Source organism: Astyanax mexicanus, chromosome 23, assembly GCF_023375975.1.
Source record: "Astyanax mexicanus isolate ESR-SI-001 chromosome 23, AstMex3_surface, whole genome shotgun sequence".
Taxonomy (NCBI): domain Eukaryota; kingdom Metazoa; phylum Chordata; class Actinopteri; order Characiformes; family Acestrorhamphidae; genus Astyanax; species Astyanax mexicanus.
The window spans coordinates 2463606-2480795 of record NC_064430.1 but is presented as its reverse complement, the minus strand read 5'-3'; the positions used below and the strand labels follow the sequence as shown (position 1 = coordinate 2480795).

The 17190-nt window shown below is 37.2% G+C and overlaps 1 protein-coding gene across 1 annotated transcript in view; it reads right to left on the bottom strand.

Annotated features, from left to right (window-relative positions):
* si:ch211-186j3.6 (neural-cadherin) overlaps window positions 1-17190 on the bottom strand; it is a 488562-nt gene that overhangs the window by 325414 nt on the left and 145958 nt on the right. Inside the window, exons 2-3 of the mRNA XM_049470897.1 lie at window positions 12444-12641; window positions 9257-9482 (exon numbers count right to left, since the gene is read on the bottom strand). Of these exons, the coding sequence (XP_049326854.1) occupies window positions 9257-9482; window positions 12444-12641 (424 nt within the window). The remainder of the gene's footprint in view (window positions 1-9256; window positions 9483-12443; window positions 12642-17190) is intronic.

The following is a 17190-nucleotide window of genomic DNA, read 5'->3' as shown; positions in this document are numbered from 1 at the left end:
ACCAATAGAAGCAGGTCATTTAAGAGAGCAGGAGCTCAGAGGCTGATCTGGACTGTAGTGAAAAGAGTTTTGATGAATGGTGATATTCTGTAAAACACCATTATTATTCACACCGGCCATGTGGACACTTGAACAGCATGAGGGCAAACAGGCCGGAGCTCAGGTCAAGTCTTGGGTTCTATCTGTGTACATGCCTGTATATATATATATATATATATATATATATATATATATATATATATATATATATATATATATATATATATATATATATATATACATACAGTATATACATGTAATTACACTTTAACTCCAACCTTAACCTCAGCAACTGAACAGAAGTGGTTACAGTTATTTACTTGTATTAAATAATAAACTGTAGCTTTTTATTAATAAGCACTTTTTGATTTCAGTGAATGTGAGTAAAAATAAGAGAAAAAATAGTCCTCAAAAGCTGGATGTGCTTGAGATCTAGTTGGAGTAAGATGATAGTAGGCTTGTGAATGTGAATTGAATGGATTTGAATGAGTATATCTACTGTAGAATACATGCTTTTAATGATATACAGCTACTGTACCAAATATAACCCCATTTTGGCTCTCTAAACCACACTGAAATGATGCATAATGATGCGTAACATTTACCTAAAAAAAGTTTCACAACTCTCTGCATTTCTTTTTTTAAGTAAATTTAATTTTAAGATAAATTGAAGTAACTTCAACTCAGTTTCAAGACTTAAATAGAGTTACACAGAGTAAATAAGAGAACTCTACTTCAGTCAATCCTTTCTTTTAGTAAACTTTACTTCATTTATTTTTACTGAATCAATCCTTTCTTTTAGTAAACTTTACTTCATTTATTTTTACTAAATCAATCCTTTCTTTTAGTAAACTTTACTTCATTTATTTTTACTGAATCAATCCTTTCTTTTAGTAAACTACTTCATTTATTTTTACTGAATCAATCCTTTCTTTTAGTAAAATTTACTTCATTTATTTTTACTGAATCAATCCTTTCTTTTAGTAAACTTTACTTCATTTATTTTTACTGAATCAATCCTTTCTTTTATTAAACTTTACTTCATTTATTTTTACTGAATCAATCCTTTCTTTTAGTAAACTTTACTTCATTTATTTTTACTGAATCAATCCTTTCTTTTAGTAAACTACTTCATTTATTTTTACTGAATCAATCCTTTCTTTTAGTAAACTTTACTTCATTTATTTTTACTGAATCAATCCTTTCTTTTATTAAACTTTACTTCATTTATTTTTACTGAATCAAACCTTTCTTTTAGTAAACTTTACTTCATTTATTTTTACTGAATCAATCCTTTCTTTTAGTAAACTTTACTTCATTTATTTTTACAGAATCAATCCTTTCTTTTAGTAAACTTTACTTCATTTATTTTTACTGAATCAATCCTTTCTTTTAGTAAACTTTACTTCATTTATTTTTACTGAATCAATCCTTTCTTTTAGTAAACTTTACTTCATTTATTTTTACTGAATCAATCCTTTCTTTTATTAAACTTTACTTCATTTATTTTTACTGAATCAATCCTTTCTTTTAGTAAACTTTACTTCATTTATTTTTACTGAATCAATCCTTTCTTTTAGTAAACTACTTCATTTATTTTTACTGAATCAATCCTTTCTTTTAGTAACTTTACTTCATTTATTTTTACTGAATCAATCCTTTCTTTTAGTAACTTTACTTCATTTATTTTTACTGAATCAATCCTTTCTTTTAGTAAACTTTACTTCATTTATTTTTACTGAATCAATCCTTTCTTTTAGTAAACTTTACTTCATTTATTTTTACTGAATCAATCCTTTCTTTTAGTAAGGAGAGAGGAGAGATGGAGAGAGTACAGATGGCGGAGATGGAGAAAAGAGAGATGGAGATGGGGAGATGGAGAGAGGAGAGATGTAGAGAGGAGAGACAGAGGAGATGGAGGGAGAGATGGAGAAGAGATTGAGGTGAAGGAGATGAAGGAGAGATGGAGGAGACGGAAAGAGATATAGAGAATAGATGGGGAGATGGAGAGGGACATATGGTGGAAAGATTGAGGAGATGGAGAGAGAAGAGATGGAGGAGATCGAGAGGGTAGATGGAGAGAGGAGAGACAGAGGAGATGGGCGGAGAGATGGAGAAGAGACTTAGGTGAAGGAGATGAAGGAGAGATGGAGGAGATGGAGAGAGATATGGAGAAGAGATGGGGAGATGGAGAGAGATATATGGAGGAAAGATTGAGGAGATGGAGAGGGGGAGATGGAGAGAGGAGAGACGGAGGAGATGGAGGATATGGAGAAATGGAGAGAGTACAGATGGTGGAGATGGAGAAAAGAGAGATGGAGATGGAACGAGATATGGAGAAGAGATGGGGAGATGGAGAGAGAGAGATATGGAGGAAAGATTAAGGAGATGGTAAGAGGAGAGATGGAGAACAGATGAAGGATTTGGAGAAAAGATGAAATGAGAAGAGATGGGGAAGATGTGGAGGAGATGGAGGAGATATGGAAGGGGTGGAAAGAGGAGAGATGGAAGAGAGTTTGAGGAGATGAGAGCAGAGAGATGGAGGAGAGAGAGATGGAGGAGATGGATAGAGAGATATGGAGGAGAGAAGGAGGAGATGGAGAAGATGGAGAAGATGGAGAGAGAAGAGATAGGGGAGATGGAGAAAAGAGAGATGAGGAGATGGAGAAGAGATATGGAGAAGAGATGGGAAGATGGAGAGAGAGATACGGAGGAAAGATTGAGGAGATGGAGAGAGGAGAGATGGAGGAAATGGAGAGGGGGAGATGGAGAGACTTTTAAACCTCACTTTAATATCACAACATGAAAAACAGAAAGATGGAGAGAGAATTGATGGAGAGAGGAGAGACGGAGGAGATGGAGGGAGAGATGGAGAAGAGATTGAGGTGAAGGAGATGAAGGAGAGACGGAGGAGATGGAGAGATATGGAGAAGAGATGGAAGATGGAGAGAGAGAAATATGGAGGAAAGATTGAGGAGATGGAGAGAGGATAGATGGAGAACAGATGAAGGATTTGGAGAAAAGATGAAATGAGAAGAGATGGAGGAGATGTGGAGGAGATGGAGACAGAAGAGAGTTTGAGGAGATGAGAGCAGAGAGATGGAGGAGAGAAGGAGGAGACGGAGAAGATGGAGAGAGAGAGAGATATGGAGGAAAGATTGAGGAGTTGGAGAGAGGAGAGATGGAGCAGATGAAGAGATGGAGGAGAGATGGAGGAGAAGGAGAGACTGAGGAGTAATGGAGAAAGAAAAGATGGAGGAGATGGAAAGAAGAGAGGAGAGGCGAAGGAGAAATGGAGGAGAGAGAGATGGAGAGAGAGATATGGAGGAAAGATTGAGGAGATGGAGAGAGGGGAGATGGGAGGAGAGACGGAGAGAGAGAGATGGAGAAGGGATGATGCAGATGGGGAGAGAAGCGATGGGGGAGATGGAGGAGAGATGGAGAAGAGATGGAAAAAAGATGGAGAAGATGGAAAAATGATAGAAGAGAGATGGAAGAGATATAGAAGAGAAGAGATGAAGAAGATGGAGTGGTGGAGGAGATGGAGGACATGTAGAGAGGAGAGATGGATATTTTTATGCATCTTGGCATCATGTTCTCCTCCACCAGTCTTACACACTGCTTTTGGATAACTTTATGCTGCTTTACTCCTGGTGCAAAAATTCAAGCAGTTCAGTTTGGTGGTTTGATGGTTTGTGATCATCCATCTTCCTCTTGATTATATTCCAGAGGCGTTTAATTTGGTAAAATTAAAGAAACTCATCATTTTTAAGTGCTCTCTTATTTTTTTTTCCAAAGCTGTATATTTTTTAAATTTTGATTTTAAAGTTTCAGTGCTTTTCTTTAGTTATTTTTGTAATTTTATGCTATAAATCACAGACTATTCCAGTGCGCTGCACTTTCTCACTTGGGGTGGCATTAGAGCTTCATTGTAGAGAAGTCACCTGACCGCTCATTTGCTGCGAGCCCATTATTCTGCAGGTATAGAGAGCCTGGGGGGAGTCTCTACGGTACTGTATTGCATATTAAATGGGCAGTTTTGCATGGGTTGTGCATTTTAAAGGGAATAGAGGGGGGGCGAGGACCGGGAGTAATGGCGTAAGTCTGATAATATGTGTGACACATGAGCGGCGAGGAGAAACGTGAGACGGGGAGGCAAAACGATGGATATTTCATCCAGCATACAAACCGTTTACTCTGATAAATGCAGTGCGGGAAGACATATTTCGAGCGTAATGGTTGGCTGGTTGTCGTAAATCAGCCGGAGGTGTAGGTGTTCTGTTTATACTTCTGACAGACGGTTACAAATCAGAACGCAGCACGGCGGAAAAAGTTTGCTCTGTGGATTTTCAACATTTCTAATAGTCGCACTATAGAGAGCAGTGGATCTTACACCACCGGTGCACCACTGGTGGTACGCCAGGTATCCCAGGGTGGTAGACTTTCCATCATTTTTGTCTAGCTGTGGTCTCTCTTATAATTGAGCTATAACTGAGATAGTTTGTTATCAAAAAAAATTGTGCTCTGGTGATCCGGTATAACCCTGCTTTAGTCTGGTGGAGGAGTGGGCGGGAGGAGAAACGATAGGACTTCGTCCCTTGCTCATGAATATTCATACATGCAAACATATCGCCTCTGCAAGGTGGACAACAGTTAGAAACGTTTTAAAATAAAGACATTTTTACACTAATAACAGTTTTTGCAGTTTTGTCATATGTTACTTTACAACATGTGTAATAATGCTCTGCTTAGTGCAGTTCAGCCACTAACCTAGTCTTAGAGTCTCTATAAAACGCAAAATCCACCGGAGATCCTATTTAAACCTAGGTGGGCGGAGCCATGAATACTAAATCATGGGTTGACGTAGACATTGTGCACGGAAAGGCCGCCATCTACCCACCCAAAGAGAGCAAGGACAACTGTACTCTCTCGGGGCTCTGGCAGCTGATTGCAAGCTGCATGACTGGGATTCGAACCAGCAATCTCCTGATCATTGTGGCAGCGCTTTAGACTGCTGGACCACTTTATGCCCCATTATTCCAAATTTCTACATTTCTAGCTGCTCGCAAGACTCTGTTTGTGGACTATTCTCAAACCAGTGTTTAAAAACTCCAGCAGCACAGCTGTATGGGTAATAGCTGAATCTGTGTGGTGGTCTATCTATACTGTTGAGTCCTGAGTAGAGGTGGGTTATATGGCCTTAGAAAAATAATATAGCGATTTTTAATGGTTTTAATGATAACGATACTCTTGTCAATATATGACAAAACACTGAATTAAATACATTTTTTTCAACAAAATGAAAATTCTATTTTATTATTGCATACGATATATGATGTTATGTAATAACAAAAGTTTGGGAGAAGGACCACGCCCGAACTCTACGTTCTAACTCCACCCCGTATCAATCAACCGTCCTATAAATACCTCCCCTAACTAACTACCTCTCGTGACGAAAACTTCGCAACCCACCTCCTCCCCAACAACCCCCTTTTTTCTACTCTTCCACTTCTCATTAAATAAAAAGGGGGGGATATAACTGCACGCTTCTTCAGCACGCAGTTCAGAACTCCAGCCCAAATTTCCCCGAGTTCCCTCCCCTTTTTCTTCCTCCTTTTCTACTTCTATAAGGCGTGGTCCGCACTTAGCAAAAATATATAATGATACGGCACACCCCTAACTGAGATATATAAAGAAAATCAAGAATTTTATCAGATTTGTAACAGAACTCAATGATCCAGAATGTCATGATAATAATAATAATAATAATAATAATAATAATAATAATAATAATAATAATAATAATGCACTCCATATATCTCCATATATCCAGGATTAAAGTAAAATAAATGATACTGGACAGATATAATCTGTCTCTAGTAGATATAATATATATATATATATATATATATATATATATATATATATATATATATATATATATATATATATAAAATGTGAAATGAGAACAGTGTGAATTTTTCTTTTTGCTAAAAACAGTAAAAAAGTAGTACCCTGATGTGATAATTAGGGGTGGGTAATATATACTGATATTGATATTTCAGGGAATAATATCATAGTTCACCATATTCCATATTAAATGTTGCCAATATTATTGCACATGATATGATATGGCACATCCCTAGTCTTGAGTATTGAAGAACAGGGTAAAAGGTTTAGGATTATAGGGTAATAATAATAAAGTATGCGTAGATGTATGCAGGTTTTGTGGCTGCAGCCTTGTGCATCGCTTTATTATAAATGCATTACGCACTGTTATGAATCCCCTATGTAGGTACCCTTCAGATAAAGTGTTAGTGAGAGTACACGCGGCGTGAAATGTGGAAATGTGGAAGTGGAGTAGACAGAGAACAGCCAGGCAGAAAATGACTGTTTGCTCCTGTAGAAGAAGCAGAACCTGCTGAAAGCGGCATTATGAATTCACCTAAAGGAAATCGTACAGCTTCTCAATTTCCCCTGCAGAGCCGGTAGCACCGCACCGCTGCCCCGCGAGGGGACGTGTGATGAGCACGACAATGCTGAATTAGTGTGTGTCATGCATGTTTAATGCCCCTCATCACACACAGACACACACTCGGTGGGTGAGCTAATGAGTTCTGCTTGTAATCCATCGCTCACCGACCGCACGCTCCGGCGGGCAGGGCCGAGTGCACCGCGGGGGCAGGAACGATCATGTGACCGCTGTGGCGATGCTGCGGCGATGCTGTAGTCCTGATGGTGATGGAGTAAACAGCAGCGGTGCTCCCGGCGGGGGAGATGTACTATACAGCTACGCATGGGGTAGAGGTGCAGCAGTAGATTAGCTTAGGTTAAAGTGTGTTTATGTACAGGCAGTGTGTGTGTGCAGTGTGTGTGTGTGTGTGTGTCACCTTTTTTTAATAACCCATAACATTATGGATCTTTGTTCTTATCAGCTTCACCAACCATATACAACACAGTAGAGTAAGGTAAAGCGAGGCAGAGGGAGTTAAAGTGGAGCTAGTGTCAGGTAGAGTGAAGCAGAAAGAGAGTAGAGTGAGGTAAAGTAAGGGCAGAGCAAGGCAGAGGAAAATAAAGTGAGATAGAGTGAGTTATAGTGAAGTTGAGTGAGGAATAGCAAGGTAGAGTGATGTAGAGTCAGGTAGAGTGAAGTAGAAAGAGAGTAGAGTGAGGTAAAGTAAGGGTAGAGTGAGGCAGAGGAAAATAAAGTGAGATAGAGTGAGTTATAGTGAAGTTGAGTGAGGAATAGCAAGGTAGAGTGATGTAGAGTCAGGTAGAGTGAAGCAGAATGAGAGTAGAGTGAGGTAAAGTAAGGTAGAGTAAGGCAGAGGGAGGTAGAGTTAAGGCAGAGTTAGGTAAAGTGAGACAGAGTGCCAAAGTGAGTAATGTCGAGTAAAGGGAGGTAGAGTGAAATAGAGGGAGAGTAGAGTGAGGTATATTGAGGGTAGACTGAGGCAGAGGGAGGAAGAGTGACAGAGTGAGTTAAAGTAAATTAGAGTGAGGTATAGCGAGGTAAAGTAATTTCAAGCAAGGTAGAGTCAGATAGAGTGAGAAAGAGTGAGGTTAAGGGAGGTAGAGAGAAGTAGAATGAAAGTAGAGTGAGGTATATCGAGGTTAGAGTGGGGCAGAGGAAGGTAGACTGAAGGCAGATGGAGGTAAAGTGAAGCAGAGTGATGGAGTGAGGTAAAGTGTGGGTAGAGTAAGGTAGAGAGTGTAGTAGAGTGTCGTAAAGTAAGTTAGAGTGAGGTAGAGCAAAGCAGAGCAAGGACAGAGTGTTGTAGAGTGACAAGAGTGAGTTTTAGCGAAGTAGAGTGAGGTAGAGAGTGTGGTTAGAGTAAGGAAAAGTAAAACTGAGTAAGAAAAAGTAAAGTATATTGAGGTAGAGTGAGGCAGAGGGAGGTAGAGTAAAGGTAGAGGGAGGTAAAGTGAGGTAGAATGATGTAGACTGAGTTATAGCAAAGTAATGAGTGAGGTAGAGAGTGGGGTAGAACGAGTCAGAACGAGGTAGATTGTGGGAGAGTGTTATGTAGACAGTAAGGGTAGAGTGAGAGTAGAATGACAGAGGGAAGGGAGGTAACGTAAAGGCAGATGGAGGTAAAGTGAGATAGAGTGAAAGAGTGAGTTATAAAGTGAGGTATAGCAAGGTACAGTGATGTAGAGTAAGGTAGAGTGAGGTAAAGAGTGGGGAAGAGTGTTGTAAAGTAGAGTGAGGTAGAGTCAGTTAGAGCAAAGCAAAGCAAGAGTAGAGTGTTGGAGAGTGAGGGAGGAGTGAGGTTGAGTGACAGATTGAAATATAGCGAAGTTGGGTGAGGTAGTGAGTGTGGTGAAGTGACAGAGTGAGATATAGGGAAGTAGAGTGAGGTAGTGAGTGTGGTGATGAGGGTAGAGTCATGTAAAGTAAAATGGGGGAAGTAAAAGTAGACCTAGGTAAAGTAAGGCAGAGTGATGTAGACTGAGTTACAGCAAAGTAAAAAGTAAAGTAGATTGGGGTAGAGTTATGTAGAGAGTGAGGGTAAAGTGAGGCAGATTGAGGTAGTGTGAGGTAGAGTGAGGTAGAGGTCCACAGTGAACTCTTACACTAAACTACTTCTTATTTTAGGAAAAATAATCACAGCCAAACTTATAGTAATTAGTTAGTAAAGTAATTTAAGATCTTGTTTCATCGAGTTTCAGTATTAGTTCGAGTATTAAACAGCGGTGTGTGATTTTGTAAATATCGTACACCCCCAGTTGTGTATAATATACAGTTTATGAATCAGTTTTTCTGATTTTGCTATTTATAGGTATACGTTTTAGTAAAATGAACATTGTTGTTTTATTCTATAAACTACAGACAACATTTCTCCCAAATTCCAAATAAAAATATTCTCATTTAGAGCATTTATTTACAGAAAATGAGAAATGGCTGAAATAACAAAAAAAGACGCAGAGCTTTCAGACCTTTAATTAATGCAAAGAAAAGAACAAGTTCATATTCATAAAGTTTTAGGAGTTCAGAAATCAATATTTGGTGGAATAATTCTGTTTTTTAATCACGCTTTTCATGGCATCATGTTCTCCTCCACCAGTCATACACACTGCTTTTGGATAACTTTATGCTGGTGTTTTGTTGGTGGTTTGATGGCTTGTGATCATCCATCTTCCTCTTGATTATATTCCAGAGAAACTGTGTATAATATAGTTATATATGTGTATATATATGTGTGTGTATACTCACGCTTGTCCCTCCGGTGTGTTTTCGGGGATGGAGATTGTGTAAGAGGCGTTGGTAAACTGCGGCGCTCGGGGTCCGGCCACCACAGACACAACAGCCGGGGGGCTTCGGCTGCCCAGCCGGTCGGCGGCGACCACGCTCAGCAGATACTCGCGGTCCCTCTGCAGCGGCAGCCCGGTGGTCCTCACGTGACCCGTCTTCCTGTCCACGTCGAACCGGCCGTCCCCTCCTGAAACGCAGCGCAGCGGTTTAGGACATCCCTCATAACAGCCTTATATAACTGCACTGTCTCTGCTGTGAGTTTTATACTGAAGCTCTATTGTGCTCCAAATAATAGATGAGATACGCCGGCTATTATTATATCTCACCGCAAAAAAGCAGAAATGGCTGAGAAGTCAATAACACATCTTAACACAACATAATATAAAACATCAATCCTTTTCTCAGGTATAATATTATACTCTTTTTGTGGTAAACAGCTATACATGTAGGCAAACACACACATACACACACACATAGCAATGCTATTAAAAAAAAAAAAGTTGAATTAAATATTATTCTAATGTGTTACAACACATTTTAGAGCATTTCTATTGGTCCATTTATTATAAAAGTGTAATACAAAATAACTAACAAACTGCCAAATTAACATTACGTATACAAATTATTGTTTTTTAAAGGAACGTCCTTTATATCCTCTATACGCTATGATACGGGAGAGCAGTATGTACCTTATCTAATAAGTTACCTAAAAAAATTGGCTAGGATTGTGAAAAAACAAAAAAAAAAACCTGTATATGCCGTGAGGCGATATCTTGTGAGTGAAGTCTTATCTGGCCTAAGTGCATTGTACATCAGTATTTTAATATTTAATATTTAATAATAATATCATTTACAGTAGACAGCGCATTGAGATTGCGACAATTATGGTGACCGGCAGTGTCTGGTTAAAACTGTCCTTGTGAACAAATAATTGAAATTACATCCATTATTAGTGCAGGAGATGCCACACTTATATCCCACAGCTCATTGCAGCGTTTACAGTAACACTTAAATAAGACATATTATCCAAATTTCTTGATTTAGAGGCACGTAATCATAACTTATTGCAAAAAGAGGCACCCTACCAAGCACTCAATCTCTTTTTCCCACAGAAATTGCAGCCAAAATGCCACTTTGACACTTTCTTGCCTCTCTATAAAGCACTTTAGCAAAGCTTTCTCAACCACAGGGGCACCAAGGGGGGGCGGTTGCCCCGCCTGCACTCCTTGAGCCCACCAGTAATCAAATGCACAAGTTTAAAACTGTATTTATCAAAGAGATTAAAGACTGAGCAAACAAAATCACACACAGAAATAAAGAATTCATTTGTTTGACAGGCAGTGAGTATTTTTACAGCCGTCAGATTCGGTCTTATGCTTTTTCAAATAACATTCACAGCCGTGTTCACTCCGTTCCTACACTCCTCCACGCGAGCCGGCATTATAATATAAAGCTTTATGAAAGACTGCAGAGCGTGATGGTGAGAAAACCAACCTGAAAATAAATAAGAGAAAAAAAAAACTCTTTAACGCAGAGCTGAATATTCGGCTCGTGACTAGAAAAGCGTAAAGTTTCCTCGAAAGCTCTAAATCCATGTACACTGTATATAATTAGAGATATTTAAGCACATAGAGTGCATAATTATTAATATTTAATACAATTTGAGCATATGCAATACACCTAAACATATGCTGACCATGAAAACTATGAATTATATCATTTAAGTACATATGCACACAATAAATAAGCAAATATTGCTGACAAAAGTGTGCAAATGCACAAATAGAAACTGTTGGTGTAGCCGCTGAAAAAAGTAGAAGTATTGCCCATAGAATATGACTCCCTGGAGCAAATAAACAAACAAAAAAAAAAATAGTAATGTAAGCTAAGTCTCTCTGTGCTCTAATAGCTGTTTTTTTTCCTTCTTTAACTAAAATAACCTCAATTAGACATTTCCTATATCAATCTAGCAGTCTCAGACACTGGCTGGAATACAGTTTTTCCCACTCCTCCATGCAGAATTCTCTCAGCTGTGTGATGTTTCATATTGAGTGTTTGTATGGATTCCCCTTACATTTTCCTCAAGCCCGCTCTGATTCAGTAAATAATTCATAGTGGATCTATGATAGAAAGCTTGCTGCTGCTTTTGTGATTGGTGGGGATCACTTATGACTAACATTAAGGGAAAATAAAGTTCAATAACATTAAGTAAAAAAAAGGGAATCTGATTAGCTTTGGGATGAAGATGTAAAAATCTTTGGGATATCCTGTATTATTTTCTGCATTATGCATTAAAATGGATTATAATATGAGATTATTTTGCCCAATATCTGATATTTGTGTTTGTACAAATAACACAGCTACACAGTTTAGATGACACCTGTTGCTCATTAAAACCGAGTTAAAATCAGTTTATTTTCAGTAACAGCTTATAACATGGTAAATTATGGACAGATGTATTTAGAGTAGTGCAGACTTTGTAAAAAGGAATGTTTTATAGTCTGTTTAATATCTTAAAATCCATTCTATCAGATCTACCTGAATATTTAGCTCCCAGTTCTTTTAAAATGTAATATACAGCTCTGGAAAAAAATAAGAGAGCACTCAAAAATGATGAGTTTCTTTGATTTTACCAAATTATAAACCTCTGGAATATAATCAAGAGGAAGATGGATGATCACAAACCATCAAACCACCAAACTGAACTGCTTGAATTCATTTTTGCACCAGGAGTAAAGCAGCATAAAGTTATCCAAAAGCAGTGTGTAAGACTGGTGGAGGAGAACATGATGCCAGGATGCATGAAAAAAAAACTGTGATTAAAAACAGGGTTTTTCCACCAATTCCACTAATTTCTGAACAAATTTTCTCATTTTCTGTAAATAAATGCTCTAAATGACAATATTTTTATTCGGAATTAATTCGGAGAAATGTTGTCTGTAGTTTATAGAATAAAACAACAATGTTCATTTTACTCAAACATAAACCTATAAATAGCAAAATCAGAGAAACTGATTCAGAAACTGAAGTGCTCTCTTCATTTTTTCCAGAGCTGTGTATGTAGGTTGTATATATTCTGCATTAATACACATTTTAGGACACAGGATGTGTAATAAAAGCAATTAGCAATAAATTTAAGTTTTCTCACCATCTGATAAGAAGTACTCCACCTCTCCATTAATTCCTTCATCTCCATCTCTAGCCTGAAGCTTGTAGACCAGTGTACTGGCGGGAGAACTGGGAGAAACCACAGCCAGGTACGGTAAGGGTACCATGGTCCATTCAGGAGCGTTATCATTTACATCCAGCACGGTTAGCTCCACCCTCACCAGGTACCAGTCTGGACCTGCAGAAATACAGAGAAAAACATATTAATATTTATTTCTATACTGCAGTTCTGATTTCTATATTCAGTAACACAGAAAACAAGATCTGACTGCCGGTATTACGTTTCCCTTCAGACTCAGAGCTCGGTTGCCTCTGTTGTCTTACATGTTACATCAGATAACGTCACAGCGGGTCCACTACTGCGTCCCGGGATATAAAACCAGAGCACTACAGCACCGCTGTCCAAGGTGCTGAACCTCTGAGGAGCCGCCAGAATCAACACCACTACCATTGACACCACCGCTGATACCAGGGCCAGCGCTAGCCATTTGGGTGCCATGTGCACAAATGTGCATTTTTCCTAAGTTTGACCTCACATTATTCTAAAATGCTACAGTATAATAACTTAAAACTTTTAATATTAACAGTACAGTAAGGATTCTTTAAGAATTTAACTGTGTTATTTGTTATAAGTTTGATTTGCTTGTTTTATAGGACTCCAAAATCCGATTTATGCACAATCAAATACACATTTTTCCTAGGTTTGACTGCCCATTACTCCAAAATACTACAGTAGAGTAACTTGATACTTATGTCATAAATAGTATAGAAAGGCTTCTTCAAGAACTTATTGGTGTCATTTGATATGTGTTTGATTTTTTTTTGGTTTTGTAGGACTCCAAATTATGGTTTTGGCAAAACCAAATGGGCATTTTCAAAGTTTGACTTCCGATTTCTCCTAAATGCTACAGTAGAATAACGTAATAATTTTATCATTAAACAGTATAGAAAGGGTTCTTAAATAATTTAATTGTGTTATTTGATAATAGTTTGATATTCTGGTTTTATAAGACTCAATTATGGTTTATGCAAAACCAAATTGACATTTTCCCCAAGTTTGACCTCCTATTGCTCCTAAATACTACAGTAGAATAACTTAATACTTATGATATTAGTAGTATAGAAAGGCTTCTTCAAGAACTGAATGGTTCTTAAATAATTTAATTGTGTTATTTGATAAAAGTTTGATTTGCTGGTTTTATAGAACTCCAATATCTGGATTCTGCAAAACCAAATTGACATTTTTCCCAAGTTTGACCTCGCACTACCCCCAAATGCTACAGTAGAACAACTTGATGTTTATATCATTTATAGTAGAGAAAAGCTTCTTTAGGAGTTTAGGTGTGTTTTTGATAACAGTTTGATTTGCTGGGTTTATCTGGTTTATGCACGACCAAATAGACATTTTTCAAGTTTGACCTCACATTACTCCAAAATGCTAAAGTAGAATAACTTAATACTTTTTTTAAATTAATAGTATAGAAAGGCTTCTTCAAATACTTAATGATTTTATTTGATAAAATGTAAATTTACTTGTTTTATAGTACTCCAAATTCTGCTTTATGCACAACCAAACATTTTCCACAAAGGGGATTATGCAAAACCGTATAGACATTTTTCCTAGGTTTGAACTCACATTAATCCAAAATGCTACAGTAGAATAACTTAATACTTTTAACATCAATAGTACAAAAAAGGGTCTTGAAGAATGTAATGGTGTTATTTGATGACAGTTCAATTTGCTGGTTTTATAGGATTCCAAAAACTGGTTTTGGTACAAGCAAATTGACATTTTTCCTAGTTTTTTGATAACATTTGATTTACTGGAGTCCAAAATCTGGTTTCAGCAAAACCAAATTGTCAATAGTAATACCGTAATTACCAGAATTGAGGTGAAAATGAAAAAAGGCTCTAATTTTCCAAATATAGTCCGCGGTATTAAAAAATAAAGTGAATAAATATACAATTAAAAAAAAAAAAGTAAAAATGAGCAAGTTTTATGAGTTGTGAAAATTCACACATGTAAAAAAAACACTCTTAACACCTATTCTCTATATTCCAGGACTCTTCAGGGACTCTCTCAGGACCGAGTGCTGCAACACCACTGCAGACTGTGCGAAGTTGTCAACCCGTTAGCGAATAAAACGCAGGAGATAGCCTGAGGCTACGTTCACATTAGAAGCCTTATCGCTCAATTCCAATTCCAATGATTAATTCAGATCTAATCTTCCCAGCTTGACGGGTCACATTCGCGTCTTAATGCGAGAGCCAGCCGCTCTCACTCTGAATCAATAACACCAACTCGACTGAGCTCGGGATCCTGCGCATCTCGCTAAAAGCTAAAGCTAAAACTAAAACTGAAACTAAAGCTAAAGCTTGATCTTTAGAACCTAAAACTTCGCTTCAGACTAACAAAGATCTGTAACAAAGCAATCTGAACAGAGCGGATAAAGCTGATTCGGACTGTGAGTGTTTAGCTGCTGTGGTGTTTGTGCTCAAAAATATCTTTACATCACTTCCTGTTTGACAGTTTTTAACAGTCTGCAGAAAAAAAATCTGATTTTTATTTATTCTTTCTTTTTTTTAATTACTATAATTTATTTTTTTCTTCTTTCTTTCCCTTCTTTCCTTTCCTTTAGTTTTTGTTTCTGATTCCTTTTTTCTCTCTGTCATTTTTGTTTCCTTTTCTTCTTTTCTCTTTTTTGTTTATTTACTTTATATGTTTAATTTATTCCTTCTTAAGGTTTTATTATTTTTTTTTTGTTAAATTAATTTTCATTAGTATAGTTTACTGTTTGGTTGTTTTTCTTTCTGTATTCCCTTACTTTTAGTTTTTGAGTTGTTCTTTTTTCACTGTCATTTTTGTTTTTATTAGTTTGTTCTTTTTCTTTCTCTCTTTTGTTCAAAGAGAAAATTGTTTTCTGTTCAATTTTCTTCCATGTACTCTTGCTTTGTCAAATCTCTCTCTTTCTGTCTAATTAGTTCTTTCTTTCTTTCTACATTTATCTTTTTTGTTTGTTGCTTTTCTTTCTCTCTCCCTCACCTTTATTCATCTTATTCTTTCTCTTTCTCTCTCTCTGACAAGATAGATAGAGAGAGAGAAAGATGATGATGACTTTATGTAGAGTCCTTATATATAATCTTTATATACAAGATCAAAGGGAATCCCATAATAATATTTCAGAAAAGTAAAGGCTCAGAGAGAGAGAAAGAGAGAGAGAGAGAGATGTTGTTTCTTCCTTGGTCTGTTTCTTTCTATCTTGTATTGCTTCTTTTGTCTGTCATCTCTCTCATTTTCATGTAATTTTTGTGTTAAAAGTTTTGTTTCTTTCTTTCTTTATTTGCTTACATTAATTTTATATTTTGATTGTCTCATCTTTCTCTTCCTTCCTCTTTTCCTTCTCTCTATCGCTCTCTCTTTCTCTTTAGTATATCCAACAGGTTGTTGTATGTGTGTGTGAGAGAGAGATATAGATATAGAGTGATAGAAAGAGAGAGAAAGACATATATATATATAGAGAGAGAGAAAGATGATGATGATGACCTTATGTAGATAGTCCTTATATATAGTCTTTATATCCAAGATCAAAGGGAATACCATATTTATCATTCAGTAAAGTGAAGGATCTGAGAAAGAGAGAGAGAAAGAGAGAGATTGTTGTTTCTTTCTATTTCTTTCTATCTTTTATTGTTTCTTGTCTGTCATCTCTCTCTCTTTCTCTCTCTCTCTTCCTTTCACTCTCTCTTTCTGTAATTTTTTTCTTCTTTCTCTTTCTCTCTTTCTCTCTCTCTCTCTCTCTCTCTCTCTAGTATATCCAACAGGTTGTCGTGTGTGTGTAAGAGAGAGAGATAAAGAAAGATAGATAGAAAGATGTAGAGTGATAGAGATAGTGAGAGATTGAGTGAGGTACAGAATGTTAAGGATCAGTATAGCTGTTCACTGGAGAAAAGAGAGAAAAGGAAAAAAGAAAGCGATGAGAAGAATAAGAGAGAGAAAGAGAGAGGGATTGTTGTTTCTTTCTATTTCTTTCTATCTTTTATTGTTTCTTTGTCTGTCATCTCTCTCTCTTTCTCTCTCTCTCTCTCTCTCTCTCTCTTCCTTTCACTCTCTCTTTCTGTATTTTTTTCTTTGATTCCTTCTTTCTCTTTCTCTCTTTCTCTCTCTCTCTCTCTCTCTCTCTCTCTCTCTCTCTCTCTAGTATATCCAACAGGTTGTCGTGTGTGTGTGTAAGAGAGAGAGATAAAGAAAGATAGATAGAAAGATGTAGAGTGATAGAGATAGTGAGAGATTGAGTGAGGTACAGAATGTTTAGGATCAGTATAGCTGTTCACTGGAGAAAAGAGAGAAAAGGAAAAAAGAAAGCGATGACAAGAATAAGAGAGAGAAAGAGAGAGGGATTAAGAGAAAATACAGCCGTGGTAAAACAGCCTTGAGGTTGTTATGGAAACTGTATTAAAACTCACTCGGACAATAGAGGAAGAAAATACGAGCTGACAAATGACTGAATAAATCAATGGCATTAAAAACGAGCGGCGACAGAAGCGGCAAAAAATAGCAGCAGATCAAAGGAGGCTTTTAGACAAAAGAACAAGTCAGATAGAAACAATTACCGCACACGCCTTTCCTCTCCAATCAACCGCACCTTCACTTACACGCCGCTTATAATGCCTGCAGAACACACACACACACACACACACTTTTACAGGGGTTTGTTTGTTTGTTTTCG